Source organism: Gymnoscopelus braueri (genome assembly GCF_963280865.1).
Source record: "Gymnoscopelus braueri genome assembly, chromosome: 12".
NCBI lineage: Eukaryota > Metazoa > Chordata > Actinopteri > Myctophiformes > Myctophidae > Gymnoscopelus > Gymnoscopelus braueri.
The window spans coordinates 46,088,566-46,108,701 of NC_137614.1; the positions used below are offsets into that span (position 1 = coordinate 46,088,566).

At 40.6% G+C, this 20,136-nt stretch overlaps 1 protein-coding gene across 1 annotated transcript; it reads left to right on the top strand.

The window, feature by feature from the left end:
- The first annotated feature begins 7,451 nt into the window (after nt 1-7,451).
- LOC308097651 (nuclear factor 7, ovary-like) lies at nt 7,452-9,475 on the top strand. The gene has a single exon (XM_080445574.1). It carries the CDS (start codon nt 7,750-7,752, stop codon nt 9,154-9,156), a length of 1,407 nt encoding a protein of 468 aa, XP_080301700.1. The 5' UTR covers nt 7,452-7,749; the 3' UTR covers nt 9,157-9,475.
- The last annotated feature ends 10,661 nt before the right edge of the window (nt 9,476-20,136 follow it).

Consider the following 20,136-nt stretch of genomic DNA (forward strand, 5'->3'; position numbering starts at 1 on the left):
GTCACACCATTCTCTGGGTCGGGCTATAGAGCAGTGGTTCTCAATCTTTTTTCATGTAAAGGACCCCCAAATTAATTATGTATTTGGCCACGGACCACCAGTTGATTTTTCTCTGTGCCAGGGACCCCCCCACCCCAATCCAAGATTTGCAGATGTACAGTATATATGGTTTAAAGTGGTTAAACTGATTTGGATGATTTATTAACACATTTTGCTGGGGAACCCCATCGAGGACCCCTGGGGGGTCCCCACTTGAGAACCCCTGCTATAGAGGCTCCGTAGTGTCGATGGGGTGTCGCTCGGCAAAAAGAACCGATCTTAACGTTGTGTCATAGTGGCGTTTTTTTGGCGCGCGACACAACCTGTTTGTTTGTCATCCCACTAATCGTGTTTATGTAAGAGGAACACGCAGATGTATTTCATTGGTATGTGAAGTAGCTGCCACTGTATGTGTGTGTGTGTGGGCCGATCTGGAGGCACCAACAAATGGTTCCCGTTGACCCCTGAGCAAGACCTCACTAAATACATTTTGAATAAAAATGTGAAGTTTTTCAGAAAACTTGAGTTAGTCTTTAGAAGGCGTTTTCTTTTTAGAATCTGCCTCAGTTCTTAATGGGTTAAAGTCCAGGGCCCTTCATTGGGGCCAAAGTCCAGGGCCCTTCATTGGGGCCAAAGCCAAGACTGCACGTTAATCGATGCCCAGAAACTGATATTTTTTTTCTCCCACATCAGTGTGGACATGCGTCAGATATTTTCCTGATGCCACACATAAATTCTGTAGAGCAGAAAGTGGGTTTGATGCGTGTGACTTGAGCAAGAGGGATAGTTCCAGACAGTATATAGAGCAATGAGTTGTTTTAACATCAGTGGTTCTCAAAGTGGGGTCCGCGGACCCACAGGGGTCCTTGAGGGGGAGAGTATTAACAAGAACATGTCTAGTTGGTGTAACTAGGCAAGACGGACACCACCATACAAACAACTGTTTCACATACCAGTCCATCTTCGCGGTTCGTAGTTGTGAAAATGTTAGTTTCCTGTTCCACATGCTGATCTGTGATCATCTTTTTGCATCTTCTACGCTAGTGTTTCTCAGCGTCTGGTCCGGGGGGCCTCACCAGTACTCATTCAATTCTGTAACTCTGAGAGGGTACAAATGGAACCCTTTTTTAAATTTTTGGGATCCTAATCTACGCGGTCAAATTATCTGTGTTAATTTAACTCTGAGAGTGTACAAATGGAACCGAATGATTTCCATTTGTACGCTCTCAGAGTTACAGTCTTGTAAGGGTCCATTTGGACGACCCCCGTGGCGGTCCCCGGGCCCGACGTTGAGAAACCAGCGTTCTACATGGATCTAATGGATTTGGAGAGGATGGGGTGATCTCCTATAGCTGTGTCTGTCAGTCAGGAGGAGAAGAGTGAGAGAGTTTGTAGCAAGAGATCCCTCACTCCGTATACAAACGTTTGATACAGCTATTCATTCACCTTTTTTTCCATTTCTCCTTTTCCTTTGTGAAATTCATAGCAATATTTCTGTATTGAGTTAATGAAAAAAAGCCAAGTTATTTGGACGGTTATGATTGCATTTATTGTGTTCGGTTAAGCCTAAATGTATGATTCGGAAAAAAAAAGAAGAAGAAAACAAATGTTGCACATCAACAAAGACGGATTATCAAACTTGAGAGATGTGGTGCACTTTTTGCTGAATCATAGCTTAGGCCTTAAATTGCAGAGGGGTGGGGGCGGGGGGGGGGGGGGGGGGTGACTGTGAAGATCAAAGATCAAACTGTGAGACTTGACCAAAATGATGAGAGAAAAAACGTGATATTTTCTTTTCTTTTCTTTTTTTTTTGCTGTTGAACATGCTGGATCCTAAAGGCTGGAGGGATGGGGGAGGGGAGGAGGGGGGGGGGTTCTTGGAGAAGAGGAATATAACATACTGATTATTCTGATTTTATTTGTATTTTATTTTTTACCAATGAAAAGCCATAGAAGCTCATGATATGAAAATGACAAAAAGGCTTGTTTGCGTGTGAGGGTGTGTACCTATGATTGAGCACAGACCTTGGAGAAAAAAAACTAAAAGGGTCGTGTACACCTAATAAAAGATAAATAAATAAAAAACATCCGATTTGTTTATTTCTTGTTATTGAATGTTGTCTCTTGTCGGGTGGAAACCTCATTATGACCAAAACTGTTACTTTTCAGGATTCAAAAATAGCAAAAGTAACAGATCTACAAGCTCAAGAGCTTGTAGATCTGTTACTTTTGTGTGACGCTGTAGGATGATCAAGCAGGGCGGTAATTTACCAAAAAACACAAAAAGTTCGAATTATGGAGATAAGAGGTTTCAGCGACGATATTATTTTGATGTTGATTTTGGAGAGACAGCGTGAAATGTACTTATACTGACCACCACTATTCACTTTTTGTGGATAAAATGTCGACCATACGGACATCATTTTATTTACTCAAGTGCGCCACCTACAGATCTGGTGTGAAACGAAGATTGGTCGGTCTGGTCGACATATACATTTTTTGGGCCCAGAACATGGTGGCTTTTACACAAAAGGTGGGGTTCTGAGACGTTACCCACCGCGGAGAGTAGGCTTTCAACATGATAAAACTGTCTTTGTTTCAATGAGCGGCAAAATTGTTTTCTATATTTTTACTACAGTTTTAGACAACGCTAAAACTAGTAGACTAGTAGATGTTAGTCTATGGGAATAACACTGCTCCTGGCAGAGTTTATAGAGAACTGAATAAACGCTCTGGACCAAAGCTAGCTCTGGTCCATAGCCTATAGACAGTGGAGTTCTTCTCTCCTTAAGGTTATGCTACCGATGAGCCACTTGAGCGGAGTCTCTCCAGCTTTAGAACGCAAGGGGAGGGAAAAGGTGAGATGGCGACTTGACGTGACTTGACTTCATGCAAGAGGGGGAATAAATGCCCTAATTTAAGTATAGCCTATGTATACAGCTACATTTTGATTTATTATTAATCAAATCAAACATGTCGACTCAAGCCGACCCGTTTTCTGTTTAAGGGAACCTTACAAGTTCACCAAGTTCAAATGTGTTAAAGGAAAGGACAGGTCAGCTTGTTTAAGTTCAACTTCAACAGCAGGCAGGGAAGACGGAAGGGAAAGAGTAGCCTGACAAAATGGAACAGTCTTGTGTGACTGTGATAGATCATTATTTTTAGAATAAACCCAAACACCAATACCGCCGCATGCTTGTGAGTTGAAAAGCTTGAGAGAGAGAGATCCCTCTAGAACAGGGGGTTCCCCTGAAAGACTGCAGGAATGACAGATGTAATGTGTCATTATGCATGCTTGGCTGTGGACAGTATGTGGAGGCAACATACTGTTCAGTGCTAGGCCTCTCCCATCTGAAATAAAGCATATAACAAAATGTAGAGAAAAGCTAAAACACAGCGAATGCCTACATTAAAGGGATACTTCACTTTCACATAAAATAAACATTAAAAATAAATATTTTTAAAAAATGAAAGAAGTTATGGCAAAATAAAGGCCCCCTCACACATTAGTAGGACACTCTAATGCGTGAGGGGGCCGTGATTTTTCCATTACTTTTTTCATTTATTTTTAATATATTTTTTAAATGTTTATTTTATGTGAAAGTGAAGTATCCCTTTAAATGCAATAATGATAACTCCAGACAGCAGGACGTAATTAGGCTGATTGAGAACATGCAGGCTCAGAAATCCCTCTTGATCGTTTGTTTCTCCTGTTGCATGTGTCATTGTCAGTAAGTAAATATTTTGTTAAACACCTTAGTAATGATTGACTGATTATATTTGGATTATTTATGCTGTAAATTGAATCGCATAATTTCTGCTTTTTGTCTCTTATGTTTGCTTTCAATGTCACCTTTTCAGGGAAATCCTGCCAACTACATCACATGACCTGACCTGTTCCTTGGAGGAGTTGATGCAGCAGGGATGTAGCTTTTTTGTTTGATCAGTTCCTACATTGACATATATGTATGTTTCACCACTGCAGGGATGGAAACAATAACACAGACGGACAACCGGGGTTTCAGGTTAACAGTTGGCAGTTTTTATCAAAAAAAAATGTGTTAGGTGTGGTGCGTGTGGGTGTACGTGGATATAGCTTCGATTGCCCCCAGAGGAAACGCACCTGTAGCAGAGGGAGACAGACAGACAGACAGAGAGAGATAGGTTAGGTTAGAATTAATTAATTAATTGTAGTGGAGTAAAAGTACAAGTTAGGGAAAAAAGACCCGTACCGTCGGTCTGGAGACGGGTCAGTGTTACTCGCAGCCTGCTTGCGTTCACCCTGGCTTCACGCTCCAGGCTCCGGGGACTCTTCCTTCGTGGCTGGGCTTCGCAGGGACTCGTTTCCCGGGCAACTTTCCGCGGCCTCCCACGCCTTTGAGGTGGACCGGCAGCCACAGGGGGTCCCTGGACCGGGGACAGCAACCGGGGGGGACACCTCCTGGTCTGATGCATCCATAGCCATGTCTATCGTTGCCCTGACTTCCAAAGGCGATCTGTGGGCAACATAAATTCTATTCCTGGTGTCAATAGTATCACCAGGACCTGTAGGTGGACCTGTATACGCTGTGCTCCACCAGGTTTAAGTCTCCTGTCTGCCAGTGTCGACACAGCGGAGCGGATATCATTCATGGTAATGCCACCGCGGTTAGTCAGGCGCTTGTAGGCCGCTGTGACATGTGTCCCCATTTTAAGCATCGGTTTGCCGATTGTGTTAAAGAAGGTGTCTACCTCATGGAGTAGCCTTCCATCCTAGGCCGTTGTTGGTTAAATGGGTTACAAAGCAGTGCATCGTCATTTCCTCTGTGCTATAGAGACATGGAAGGTACTTGGGAACAACAAACCTATCTATCTTAAGTTCATGGGATTTAGAAGCATTTACGGAGGTCCTAGCTTCCTTTCAATTTACTGTTACATCGCATCCACAATGTCGGGAAAAGATGTCTAAAGCTTTCTTTTCGGTAAAAAGCAATCATAATTAATGTGTTTTGTCCATTTAGGAGGAGAGTGAAAGACAGAAGATGTTCCTTACTGGTCTTGAACAACTAACCTTCAGTTTTTTTATCATTGTAACGCCCAAACCACACCTACAGTATGCATAATGTAACGGGTAGTGTTAAGCGATTAAGGCAGGTGTCCCAGAATAGCAACTTTTGCAGGGGAACGCCCCTTGCCTTGTCCTAAATCCGCTATTAGTGGCTTTAGCAACTTTGACCCAGAATAGGGGCCTCACTCCCAATGTTCCACTGTGTAGTCTGAAGACTACACCTCACCCCCCAGCACTTCACTCTCTCTGTACCCCTTCTTGTCCCCTTTGTTCTATAGATACAGTAGTAGCTTACTATGCAGATATGTTTTGGTCCTTGTTCTAATGTTTTTGTTACTTAGATTAGTGTTTTTACCTTCATCACAAAAGTTCCTCTGCCGTTTTTTCCATACAAACAAACACGTGTACATAAGTGTGTGTGTAGCTACCTAGGCAAGCTATAAACCATTTTAAAGGTACAGGTCTTGTGATTAAAAGGACGCAAACTATTCCAATAGCATCAAAACTGACGGTACAATCAACGCCGAAGTCCGACATACACAAACAAACATTCACAAAGCTGCAGCTTTGTGAATTGAAAGTTGAATTCTACTTATTGAAAGTTGAATTCTACTCCACCAATATGAAATACTTCCACAAAAATGATGTTCTTACTTCGGGGAAGAGTGATTAAGTGATATATAAAGTCCAAACCACATTTTCCGTCAAGAACCCCACAGAAACCCCCATAGGGCATCACCATAGAGATTTCCTAAAATATTTATATCAATTATTTTAAGCCTTGCTTCATTCTGTAGCCACATTGTGTTTTCCAGCTCATACAGTATATGATAATAGCAGTGTTACAAAGGCATCTATTTATAGACATTATTTAGGCAAGAATTAAAAACCTTCTATTCCAGTAAGTACTTGTATTACTCAATGTCAGTTGCTCATAGAGTTGATTCTTTTTGCTGATGAAAAACTTCAAAGTGTTTCCTTCAAAATGAAACCATGCCCATGCATTTATTCCAAATGGTTCAAGAACAACAATCAATTTACTTTGGGTATGCTGTGTAAAGGCATTTTTTGCAAATCAAACAGGATTGTTAACAGGTAAAAAAAATAAAAGAAATGCTAGTATGCTACAAAAAAAAAATACTTTTGCTGGAGACCCCCTGGAACCCCCCCAAGGACACTTGGGGGTCCCCAGACCCCATTTTGAGAACCAATGGCCTACAGTACCAACTGACGACACTTGCTGAGCATTTTGTGTGCGTACGTGTGTGCCCGAAGCACGCTACAGTTTGGATGAGTAGCCTCTAGACCACACATGGGCAACATACGGCCCGGGGGCCGGACCCGGCCCTTTGACTATCTCAATCCGGCCCGCCAAGTCCCAAAAAAATAAGAAAATTACCCCCCCCCCCAAAAAAAAAAATTACATTCTAAAAGGCTAAAGGCCGTAGGTTAATGGTTTTGAGAACAAAATATTTAGCTATGCCTATTACTACTATACCTGCATTCCTCCATCCGTATATACTAAAAGATTTTATGTTTATAATGTAACAGTAAAACAGTCAACCTTGATTCCATATTTATAACATAATGCAATGTGTTATAAATATGGAATCAGTGACCTATGGAGTGGTGCATATCAGATAAGATAAGATACTGTATAAATGTATAGGCTCATTTAAAAATTGGTACGGTATTGACGTGGATTGTTTTATGCAAGTCATCTTTTTATTGTAAGGCCAGAGTACACCAGAGTGATACAGTACAGCTGTAAAAAAGAAGAAGAAAAAAAAGAATTACATTACAACATTTTGTAACTGACAATTCTTATTGTGAAAGCAAGTACCTTATTGTAAAGTCTGGCATGTCTACCAAATTCATGCATTTTTAACATAATTCAGCACTATGTGTTTCAAGTTTCAATTCAATGGTACAATGTGTGGCCCCTCACTCACTTTATGGAAGTCAGTATGGCCCTCTGGAAATAAATCTAGCCCACACCTGCTCTAGACATAATGGTTTTCTCATAAAAATGATATTTTACGTACATACGTATGTCTACGTGGGATAGAGAAGTGGTCAGTAACTAATTTGATGTGCTGTATTGTTTGGTTTTCTGGAAATCTGGCATGGAACTTTGTATCTGGGTTTTGCACAGTAATGTGCTAGAGCAGCAAGTTGTGCAGCCTCTGTGTGTGTGTGTGTGTGTGTGTGTGTGTGTGTGTGTGTGTGTGTGTGTGTGTGTGTGTGTGTGTGTGTGTGTGTGTGTGTGTGTGTGTGTGTGTGTGTGTGTGTGTGTGTGTGTGTGTGTGTGTGTGTGTGAGATAGCTCCACCTACCAGACTCCTCTGAGAGAAACCAGGAAACAGGAAGGTTGTTATTCTGCCACTCCACACGCAAAGAGACGGACAATATGATTTACCTTCAGATCAAACACAACTTCCAGTGAGGGAGGACAAACTGTCGTTCTACAGCTACAGGAGGGAATACTGACCCAGACCACTTGTACCTGCTGCTGACTCTGTCAGCTGAATGGACTTTAACAAGAACCAGGATTCAAAGTGAAAGTAAACTTCAGGGAACATTCTAGAAGAGGGAGTGTTACCACCACTGACTGGCTGAATTCCTGGATTGAACAGTGTGTTTGTAGCTTCACTCAGAGACCAAATGGCTTCCAAGTCGTCTCGTCCTGAAGAGGATTATTGCTGTCCTGTGTGTTGTGACATTTTTAAAGATCCTGTTGTCCTGTCCTGTAGCCACAGCTTCTGTAAAGACTGTCTGCAGGAATGGTGGAGAGAGAAGAAAATAAAGGAATGTCCAGTTTGTAAGAAGAGACATTCAATGGATCCACTTGGAAATCTGTCTCTGAAGAACGTGTGTGAGGCCTTCATACAGGAGAGACATCAGAGAGCTTTAACAGGGTCTGAGGTTCTCTGCAGTCTGCATGCTGAGAAACTCAAACTGTTCTGTCTGGAATGTCAACAGCCAGTGTGTGTTGTGTGTCGAGATGCTAAAAAACACACCGACCACAGATTCAGACCCATCGATGAAGCTGCACTGGATCACAAGGAGGAAGTCCAGAAATCAATGAAGCCTTTACAGGAAAAACTGGAAGTCTTTAATAAAGCTAAAACAAACTATGATCAAACAGCAGCACACATTCAGTCCCAGACTCAGAACACAGAGATTCAGATTAAGACACAGTTTAAGAAGATGCGTCAGTTTCTACAAGAGGAAGAGGAGTCTAGGATTGCTGTACTGAGGGAGGAAGAGCAGCAGAAGAGTCAGATGATGAATGAGAAGATTGAAGGTCTAAACAGAGACATTTCAACTCTTTCAAACACAATCAGCGCAATAGAGGAGGAGCTGAGAGCTGAACACATCTCATTCCTGCAAAACTACAAGACCACAATGCAAAGAGTCCAGTTCACACTGCAGGACCCACAGCCGGTCTCAGGAGCACTGATAGACGTGACCAAACACCTGGACAACCTGACCTTCAGAGTCTGGGACAAGATGAAGGACATTGTCTCCTACACTCCTGTCATTCTGGATCCCAACACTGCCCATCCAGCATTCTTCCTGTCTGATGATCTGACCAGTGTGAGAGTTGGAGAGAAACAGCAGCTTCCTGACAACCCAGAGAGGTTTGACCACTATGCTCGTGTCCTGGGTTCTGAGGGCTTTAACTCAGAGACTCACAGCTGGGATGTTGAGGTTGGAGACAATACAAAGTGGGCAGTAGGTGTTTTAGCAGAGTCCTATCAGAGGAAGGGAGATAAAGGGGGTCAATTATGTTATATAATGTTAAATAAAGGTAAATACACAGCATACTCCTCACCAGGGTCAACCACTGTTCTCTCATTGAAGCAGAAACCCCAGAGGATCAGAGTCCAGCTGGACTGGAATGAAGGAAAGTTGTCCTTCTCTGATACTGATACTAACACACACCTACACACCTTCACACACACTTTCACTGACACACTCTTTCCATACATTTACACTGGTCAGATTGGTGATTTTCTGAAGATATTACCAGGGAAGGTCAGTGTAACTCTGGGACAATGTAGTTAGACATGATGATGATGATTATATTGATATATTGATTGATTACTTTATTAATCAAAACAATTTAACAGCAACGGATTTACAGTAGAACATTTAGGCTAAAAGGATCACACAGAAACGTCCTGAGGACTTGTTTCCATTGTGGTCCTAAAGTAATACCTGTCAATGTTATAATCAGAACACTCTGATCTGTGATGACATCATCATCATCTACACAGTAAAATACAAGTGTTAAAGGGATAGTTCACCCAAAAAAATACTTTTTTTCCTATCTATTACTCACCCCATGGAGACTTCAATTCATGGATATTGTTTTGTTTTTGTCTCATTCCTAAGCCAATAATTTGATGAGCGGCAGCGGTTCTGGTAGGAGACACAAAGAGTCTCCTTTGTGTCTCCTACCGGAACCGCTGCCTACCGGTCCACTGGTCATCAAATTATCGGCTTAGGAATGAGACAAAAACTATAAAATATCCATTAATTCAAGTCTCCATTGGGTGACTAACCGAGTATTTTTTGGGTGAACTATCCCTTTAATTTAACTCTGAAGAGTGTAAAATGTTACCAAATGGACCCTATATCCACAACATGATATCATTATCATCTACAAAATCCCAGTATTAATGTAACTTCGAAGAGTGTACTACATGGAACCAAATGGACCTGTAATAGTAATTATGTTGGGGAGTCAGGGTACTTTACTATAAGATATTAGACTAATAATATGATTATTTTACTACACAGTTTTCTCATACAATATAGAATCACCACATTGGGTACATCTCAAAAGGTTTTACTGAGCAATTGAATTAATTACCTTTTTTTTAAGGTAATTATTACATTATTTAGTGTGTTGTATTGTGCTGTTTTCTATTAACGAACCATGGAGTTCTTTAACATTAGATTATATATTAGTTTATATTTGTTGCATTGATCTCTGTGTGTTCTGAGCCCTGTAACATGAATGATCCTCTGATTGACTATCTTGTCCCTGCTAATAGGACACAGGCTTGTGTTTTAACTTTTCATGGCAGACTGAGGATGCTTTTTGTAACCAAAACATGTATCTGTTCCCACTTTATACCCTTTTTGGTAACACTTTTAATTTTTGTCTCACTATGGATCATTAAAGAATGATATGTTTGCATCTGCCAAACCTCTGTAGACATTCACTTTGTTATGTTTGGTGTGTGAGTGTTCCTTTAGTCTTAGTGTGTTGAGTGACAGGAAGCTGAGGGTAGAAAGACATACAACACATGACTCTGACAGCACTGTCATTTACTCTGTGCTACAGAGACATGGAAAAGCCTGGAGTTTTTAAGCTTAGAGGATTTAGAATCACACTTGTGCGTTTCCGGAAGTCCTTCCTTTCAACTGACTGTTTCACCTCATCCACAACATCGGGAAAATACGTCTAAAGCTTTCTTTTCGATCAATCAGCAACCATAATTTAATGTGTTTTGTACATTTAGATGGAGAGTGAAAGACGGAAAAAGTTCCTCACTGGTCTTGAACCACAAACCTTCTTAACCCCTGACATTTCCTCTGTGCTACAGAGACATGGAAAACACTGGGGACTATACAAAGTTCTTACGCTCATAGGATTTAGAAGCAGAACATGTTCCATGTACTTGTGCTTTTCCTGAAGTGCTTTCCTTTCAACTGACTGTTTCATCGCATACACACAACGTCCGTAAAAGCAAACTTGACTGGGAAAGAAATACTTATTTGAAACACTTAATTGCTAGATATATATTCAACTGATCAGCCCCTGTTGTGATATCAAGCCTAGTTTGTCCTACCATTATCACACACATCATACCTGTCCATGAACGTCAACAACGGCAACAGTCCACATAGTGCCATTACAATCCCTCATAATGCTGTTGGGGTTGTGTGTGCACATCTATTAGGGACCAGTCGAAATGTACAGAAGGGGGTCCCTGGAGGAAAATAGGGGAGGGTCATGGCTTTCTAATTTTAGTCCAAGGGAGGGTCAGCTTATTTGACTTTGAATCCAAGGGAGGGCCATGCAATTTTTAATTGATAAAATAGTCCGTTTTTTATATACCTTTCAACTCTTTCACTGCCAATAAAATAAAAAAATGATTGCGAACTTTGCCAGCAATTTTTTTTTGTTTTTTCAAAGAAAAAATAAAGTGCTTAGGAAGCGAGATACAGCCTTTTTCAGTTATAGGTTAAACAAAGAGTGGATGGAGCTGCAAATCTTCAGATAATGATATCTTGGGTCCTGAACACTTTTTTTTTTAAACTCGGGATTTCTCGTTCTGGCACTGAGGGTATAACCATAAAACTCGGGATAACTCGGGGCTTGGCACTTTAAGTACAGCAGAGCAGTGGTCAATGACCCCTCTCTATTTCAAAGGATACAAAGAATTCAAATCAAGTAACAACTTGGTCTATTTAGAATCAATGACGGTCGTTTAGAATCCATGCACACGTCGCACAGCAAGTGAACGACCCAGTCAAATCTATTCAGTGTCTTAACGATGGTGGTTGAACAATTAAGCAAAACTTCAACAGGCATTAGGCATATTGGAGAGATGCATTATCCCAATTTCCAACACAGAGATATCCTCTTTCAAGTGTGTTTTTGTTGCTCATAGAATTACATACACCAGGTAGGTTACAATGACCAATTTATAACTGGATATTCATAATCATTTGAAGTAATTCTGTGCATGTGATTAATTTGGACCTATATGGACAGTTGTGTATCCACAAGTTTCCTAGGGCATTGTGGGCATCACTTCCTGTCAATTTGATCCAATGAAATCCAATGATATCCAATGAAATCGACAGGAAGTGATGCCCACAGCGCCCTAGGAAACTTGTGGATAGATGCCAGCCTAGATCCATAAGTAAAACCAGAATCATCAGGCCATAATTGCAGGGCTGTCAACATTGGACTGTCGGAATCCAGGAGCCACACACCCATAACTTTTGAAGGAAACATCCGGAGACAAGATAAAATAAATCCCATACAATTTGGACCCAAGGAATAAAGTTGTTATTATTAAGATTCAAGCACATCTTGACTCTATATTAGGCTACAGGACAAAAACAGCACAAAAAGAACTGAGCTGAAAATGTTCATATCATATATTTCTGTTTTTACTAAATAGTTCTTACCAACTGCATTTTCTTAATCCTTGACGTGTGTATTAAAAATTCTGCCATGTACCAGACTGAAATAATGTCCCACAGGGTTAATTTTTAACCCTATGTTACACCCAAAAAGGGAAACATAGCAAATATCTGGAAGTACAACATACAAACAAACACATATTCCATTCAATTTGGACTCGAGGAATATCTTGACTCTATTTTGGGCATTTTTTTTAAAACTGAGCCAACAATGTTCAGATTACATCTATATTTGTCTTTTTACTAAATACTTGTTGATAGTTTTCTTCGACTATTTTCTCATAATCCTTGGAGTGTGTATTTAAAGATTGCGTGTGTGTGTGTGTGGGTGTGCGTGAGTGTGAGTGCACACGTCTGCGTCCCTGCATTCCCAGTAGGCTATGAAGGCTTACTTTGTGGCTCCTAGAATCTCAACCTAGAGAGAACTTTCAACTATCAGGCTGCTCTCCTGTTGAAACAATCTTCGAGGTTTGGTCCAGGAGGCAAGACACTGTTAGTTTAAGAGCAGGCTAGGCTTAAAACGTTCCTTCCATTTGGGGAACAACACCACCATCATCATCCATAGTCTCTAATGTCGTCATAGCCAGTGCAGTGCACGTTTGATTACCTCATTAACAAATGACATGACCTGCCTGGTGAAACATGTTCAACAACTCTTCCGAACGTGTGGTGAGGTGAAGTAAGTATGTATATTATATTTGTACAGTATATAACACTTCTCACAGAGAGAACTCACAAAGTGCTTGACATACAGCAGAAATAAAAACATAGCATGAAACATTCAAAACAACAAAAACACACACAAACAAAGTGGTTCTTAAAAATGTCCAGAGGCTGCAGCTCTCAAGACCTGTAGAAGGGCATTCCATACATTTTAGTTTTTGATATTTTTTTCGTCCCGCGGGGGAACTCCTCCTCCGCCTCCTCCAGCTTAAAAACAAAAAAAAAAAAAAAAATCTAAGACATTCCACAAATGCTTGTTTAAACAGTAATGTTTGTAAGTGGCTCTAAAAACTTCCACAGAGGCTGACCTTTTTTCGTTCCAGCTCTCAAGACCTGTGGAAGGACATTCCATACATTTTCTTTTCTTTTTTATCATCTTTCTTCATCTCGTGGGGGAATGCGGAGGGGGAAGCAGTTAGGGCTTAAGTGTCTTGTTCAGGGACACTTCGAACCTAAAGCCCTCTCCAGACCAATCTGAGTCGGGCCGAATTGGCTTCGGGAAGCGTCGGCCAGTCGGTTAGGGGTCCGTCGGGGGGTCCGTCGGGACCTTTTCGGCCGACCCAGAGCCGACCGAACATGTTCAGCTTTTTAGCCGACTGGTAGCGCAGTGGCAGTGACAACAGAGGGCTGTCGGTGTTGCCAGATTATGTGAGAGAAACAAGCGACCATGTCTATGAAAACCTACATTCACTGTTTCTTGTTGTTGCTCCCAGAGAGAGAGAGATTGATTGATTTGCCCTACTTTTGCGCTGTGGTGATTGGGAGCAGGTGTGTAAATTTGTCCAGTGACGGAGTCACATGCATCCGTGTTTATGTATAAATATGTAATGCGCAAGTATGTAAACATGTCCTTCTGAGTGGGAGTTCAAGCATTGCATGAATAGGCTCGTAAAGCAGGGAGATAGTGACAGAGGAAGAGTGGTAGAGGGGGAGAGACAGAGGGGGGAGAAAGAGAGAGAGAGAGAGGGAAAGAGAGAGAGAGAGAGGGAAAGAGAGAGAGAGGAGGGGAGAGAAAGAGAAAGAGAGAGGGGAGGAAGACAGAGAGAAAGTGGGAGACGGAGAGAGAAACGGAGGGAGGGAGAAAGAGGGAGGTAAAAAGCGGCAGAGAGAGAAGGAAAGAAAGAAAGAGGGAGAGACAGAGGGAGAGAAAAAAGGGAGAGTGAAAGATTGAGAGAGAAAGAGCGAGCGAGAGATTGAGGAGACGGAAAGAGGGAGAGAGAACGAGCAATTAAGTGAATTGCTTTCACCTGCTGCTGCTGCTGCTGCTGCTGCTGTGCGGAGTGTGCTACAGGGCATATCTCCGCCAAGCCAGGGTGACCTACCCAGGCTCATGAAATTCATATTCAGGCTAGTAGCCAATTAGAATGAAATCTTCAAAAACGGACTCATATACTGATACAGAACCATATATTGGCTATATATTATGGCTGTCGGGTGGAAATCTTGTATGTTCCTTTTTTATTATTATTTAAAAACAATTTAAAATCGTGAAAATAGCCAATCTACAAGCTGTAATTATTAATAATTAAGAAATACTATATTTTAAAGAGTGAAAAATCAACTAAAGTCATTATTAGTGCAAGTTCATTCACATTTCATTTGAATGAAAATAACTTGTGGGTAAAATACATTCTGTGAATCTAATGTGATTAATGTGACCGCTACTTCAGTCAGTGAAGTCCAGGGCTGAATGTGACATATTGAGACCTATATAACTAAATATTGGTCATTTGCCAACACATTATTTTGTGAAATAAATGGGTAATATTTCACAGATAGTTATACTATTCTTATAATATATTAAAATACAATCATCCTTAACCTTCAAGTTAAATGCATTATTTCCGTGGACTTAAAAATCATTTTTGGACTTAAAAATCTTTATTATTTTTTTGGATGGCCTTCCTGCCCTGGCAGGAAGGCCGGGCAGGGCCTTTGTGCCCTCCAAAAAATTACAACACCAAAGGCCAAGTGGCCTTGCCCCTAAAATGACGAAATTCCAGGCTTGAATGCAATAGATGTACTCTGAGTCTGTTACAAGTAAAAGTCTGGAATTCAACATTTACTTGAGTAAAAGTACTAAAGTATTGGTATAAAAATGTACTTAAAGTACCAAAAGTAAAAGTACAAAAATGTTTGAAAATAGGAGATCTACAAGCTCAGAACGCGTGCATCGCAACACGTTGTGAGCTTGTAGATCTGCTATTTTCAAATAGCTTAAAAGTATAAAATAGGGCTAAAGTGGTTAATGTATGTTTCATAATGATTTATATCTGCAAAGTAACTAGTAACTAAACATTTCAAATAATTGTTGTGGAGTACAAGTATAGACAATTGGAAATACTCCAGTAAAGTAAAAGTACCTCAAAATTGTACTTAAGTACAGTACTTGAGTAAATGTACTAGTTACTTTACACCACTGCACGTCAGTGAAGAAAAAACGCTGGGAACATCCCTAAGTGGCTTTGCAGGGAAACAAGCCCAAAGTCGCTTATAATAAGCAGACCTGGCAACGCTGGCACGCTAAAAGTCTAATTAGCACATGAATGGCCAGTCGGCTGACAGACTTAAATGGCAACTTTTGCCAACCGAATACCAGTCTGTTGCAGTCTGGAGTAGTCTGCAATAGTCTGGACGAGTCTGTTTGGTGCGGAGTTGCCTTTAGGCTTCCCAGGCGAGCTCTCTAACCATTCAACTATGGCCGCCAACCTGGTACGAGGAATAATAATAATAAACTTTATTTATATAGCACCTTTCATGACATAAATGCAGCGCAAAGTGCTTTACAGAACAAAACAAAAACAAACAAAAATTAAAATGTATAAAATACACAATAAAACAGTGGCAAAAAACACTGGCATAAAATGAATGGCTAAAACAATACATAACAGGCAGTGAGGCAGTGAGCAAAACAGTAAAGACATGAATAACAACACAGAGATTTAGAAGAGAAAAAATCAACTAAAAGCAAGAGTGAAGAAATATGTCTTGAGCTGTGCTTTAAAACTGTCCACAGACTGGGTGCCTGTCTTATGTGTAATGGGAGTTTATTCCAAGCCGTCGGACCGTAGAAGCAGAATGCTGCTTCGCCGTGTTTTTTATATGACATTTCAGGCACTTCGAGTAGGCCTGCACTAGAAGACCTGAGGGGGGGCGGTTTGGAACGTATTTAGGGAGGAAGTCATAGAGGTAGGAAGGTGCCAGACCATTGAGAGCTTTATAAACAAGTAAAATAAATTTAAAATCAATCCTAAAAACAACCCGGAGCGAATGACCAATAGACTCTGGACGGCTGACCTTAGGGTCCTGCTGGGCACATGATATTGTTGTAGCAGGTCATTGATTGATTGATTGGTTGAATATTTTATTAGGCAAAAATGTAAAAGAGCACAGTTACATTTAAAATACTTTGTCTAAAAGGTCTGTTCAAAAAAGTCCTTGCGGTCTTATTTCCAATGAGGTCCTTGGTATTCAATTCATAGTCATATATAGTGGCACCACAGTTCAAATATCAATACAAAAATACAGAAAAAGATAGCACTATGTACAAACAAAAAATAAAAGAAGCAGGGAAAAAAATAATAATAAAGCTATATGTACAAAAAAGGGGGGGGGTCGTCTGTCTAACAGGAAAAATAGTATACCTCCATTTTTGGCCTCTCTTCCTAATAAAAATAGCTAAATCAACAGGAAGTTAACATTTTTTATTAAAAAAACAAACAGTACTGGGTTTGGTGATGCTCTATATTGTCTGAATCAACTTTGTTTACGTTCGTTTACATGCTAAAAGAGTGACTTTGAGAGCTGTTTCACCGTATAATGTAAGTTAACGAGGAGCATATTTAGAATGATCAATGACTGACGCACACAAGTATTTAGTAAAATGACAAATATAGATGTAATCTGAACATTCTTGGCTCAGTTTCTTTCACTTTTTGCCCTAAAATAGTGTCAAGATATGCTTGAATCTTAATAATACCAATTTTTATGAATTCCTTGAGTCCACATTGTATGGAAATTGTGCCAATTTGTATGTTGTATACTTCCAAATATTTGCTATGTTTCCCTTTTTGGGTTTAGGTAGGATAAGTGTTAACATAGGGTTAAACAAGAAATGACAAAGTCATAATATACCAGCTTGCGGCAGAATTTTTTTTGCCCCAATCTGCAGCACAAAATGTAAAAGTGGTCTTTAAAATGAAATCTCAGCCATTCCAATGCAACCAAAATAACTCCACAGAGAGTTGGCTACCAATAGTGTGTGTGTGTGTGTGTGTGTGTGTGTGTGTGTGTGTGTGTGTGTGTGTGTGTGTGTGTGTGTGTGTGTGTGTGTGTGTGTGTGTGTGTGTGTGTGTGTGTGTGTGTGTGTGTGTGTGTGTGTGTGTGTCTCAATGTACTTGAGTAAAAGTACAAAAATATTGGTATCAAAATGTACGTAAAGTTCCAAAAGTGAAAGTACTAAAATGTTTGAAAATAGCAGATCTACAAGTAGGTATCATACTTGTAGGTATAAAATAGGGCTAAAGTGGTAAATGTATGTTTTATAATGTAATGTATTATCTGCAAAGTAACAAGTAAATCAAATAATTGTAGTGGAGTAAAAGTACAATATTTGCCTCTGAGATGTAGTTGAGTAGAAGTAAAAGTACAGTGTTTCACTTAGATCATTTGTATCAACAACAAAAATAGTTAGCCTAGCCTACTTATGCTTAGGCTATGAAAGTTAAGTGCAACCCTAATCCTAAGTGAAACCACCTTGAAAATCTTTGAAAACGCGCAGCCTCGCTTCTCCATCTAAACGTGCAATACAGGGGAATCCGCAAAAGTGTGATGTTATGTTTCACGTAGGCTGACTAGGCTCTCTTGCATGAGTGAAATAAGCAGTCAGTTCTATGAAAACAAGCCCAAAAGAAGCGACTAGGCTACATGAGCAGTAGCACAGACTAGTACATTGGCTATTTGAAAATAGCAGATCTACATGCAATAGATCGGCTATTTTCAAAAAGAACTTGAAAAGAAAAAGTTAAATAATATTTGGAATATATATATATATATATATATATATATATATATATATATATATATATATATATATATATATATATATTCTGTCATTCATTATACGTATATTATAATGAATTGATTACTGCAACAAATTAATGATACAGCACTATTATTACAACTTGTGCAACTATTATTTAAACTTAACCACAACAACAATATCATTATGTGCATGCAAATATGCACTGAAGGGCAGAGCAGATCACTCACTCCAGACCGTTCTTTGCGATCCGGGGCGACCGTGTTCAGGGGCGAGGCAGAACGGCTTTGATCGCTCACCCCAGACCGTTGCGATCAGGGGCGACCGTGTTTAGGGGCGAGAGATAGTGAAACGGCTGCAGAGTTGTGGCTCGTACAGATTGTCGGATCCTCAACACGTATGCTCGTCTGTTAAGAGGTGTAAAGTAACTAAGTACATTTACTCCAGTACTCTACAATGATTGTGAGCTTGTAGATCGTCTGATTTCAGAGTATTTCAGTATGCGCGTGTGTGAGTACTCTGTGTCACGGTGATTGAAACCGACGGCATAGCCGTTTCAGTCATTCAGTCCAACTTGACTGTAGCCTGTAGTAGCCTTTTCATATGTTTCCTTTGTCATCATCTTGCGCTAATGCACGCAACTGTTGCACCAGGTTGTATTTTTGTTGTTTCGCATAAAAGCATGCATCTGTTGTCCGTCAACAACACAGCCAGGCTCTCTACCCAACTCCCTTTCGCGTCTCTACTGGGTTGGGTGCCTCGGAGGCGAAAGGAAAACGCCGTTCGTGTGCTCAAACATGTTCATGGACCCCCAGATTAATATGTATTTGTCCACAGCCCCCCCCCCATCTATTTTGTGCCAGGGAACCCCTTTCCCTGCGGGAACGGGCGATGTGAAGTCGGCAAAAATATTCTGTCAGTCTGCCTACAACACAGAGGAGGTGTAAAGTAACTAAGTACATTTACTCAAGTACTGTATAAGCGCGCATCCGTTGTCCGTCAACAACACAGTCGGCGAAATAGGAGAACGCTGTTCGCGTAAAGTAAGTAAGTACATTGACTCAAGTACTTTTCTTAAATTTTGTCCTATATATTACTCTGTGTCACGGTGATTGGAACCGACAGCAGGCGTGTGTAGTACCATAGTCCCATAGCTTGGGAGGACGAGGCCGCCCGTTCAGAGTATGGAAAAATGGGAAAATATCCCCATTGGCTTAAAGGACAGCCAATGACGCAAATCTGTCGAACGCAAATCTGTCAAATGCAAATCTGTAATCTGTCGAATGCAAATCTACGATGACTAGTAGGTCTGCCTCTTCTTAGACCAGCATGCTTTCAGCAAGCTGGTAAAAATGAACCAGTGGGACATTATTTCAGTCTGGTAAATCATGGTCTGGTACATCATGGTGATCATTTTGGCTGTTTTTTTAGGTGCTGGTTTTGTCCTGTAGCCTAATAAGAGTCAAGATGTCCTTGAATCTTAATAATAACCACTTTAATTAATTCCTTGGGTTTTATTTGTCTCTAGTTGTGTCCTTCAAAGGTTGTGGTCTTTTCTCTTCCATTTTCAGGGTTGGGTTCAGGATATGTGTAATAAAGGGTTATTATTATTTATATTATACTATTATTTCACCCTGATACCTGGCAAAATCTTAAAATACACACTTCAAGGATGAGGAAAAACCAAGTGACGGAAAAAATCCACCCTATGCGCGTGGACCCCACTTTCTAGACTATGTATGATGGCATGCACTGACCACCCCCCCCCAAGCGGGGGGTCTGGGGGTCCTCCCCCAGAAACTTAACATAGTAGGATTTCCTGTGTTCTGGTTTTGGGAGTTTGATACATAATCCAGGAAAAAATCAGGAGACATGTCAATCCAGGAGATTGTCAGGAGATCCTGCAGGATCCAGAAGTGTTGGCAGCCCTGCATAATTGATAGCCTAATTTGTTTTATGTAGGCAACAGTGTAGTCACTGTAGTTAATAATTAAAAGGGCAGAGTGACAAATGTTGTAAAACTACTGGTTACCAAATACTCAACTTCAGATCTT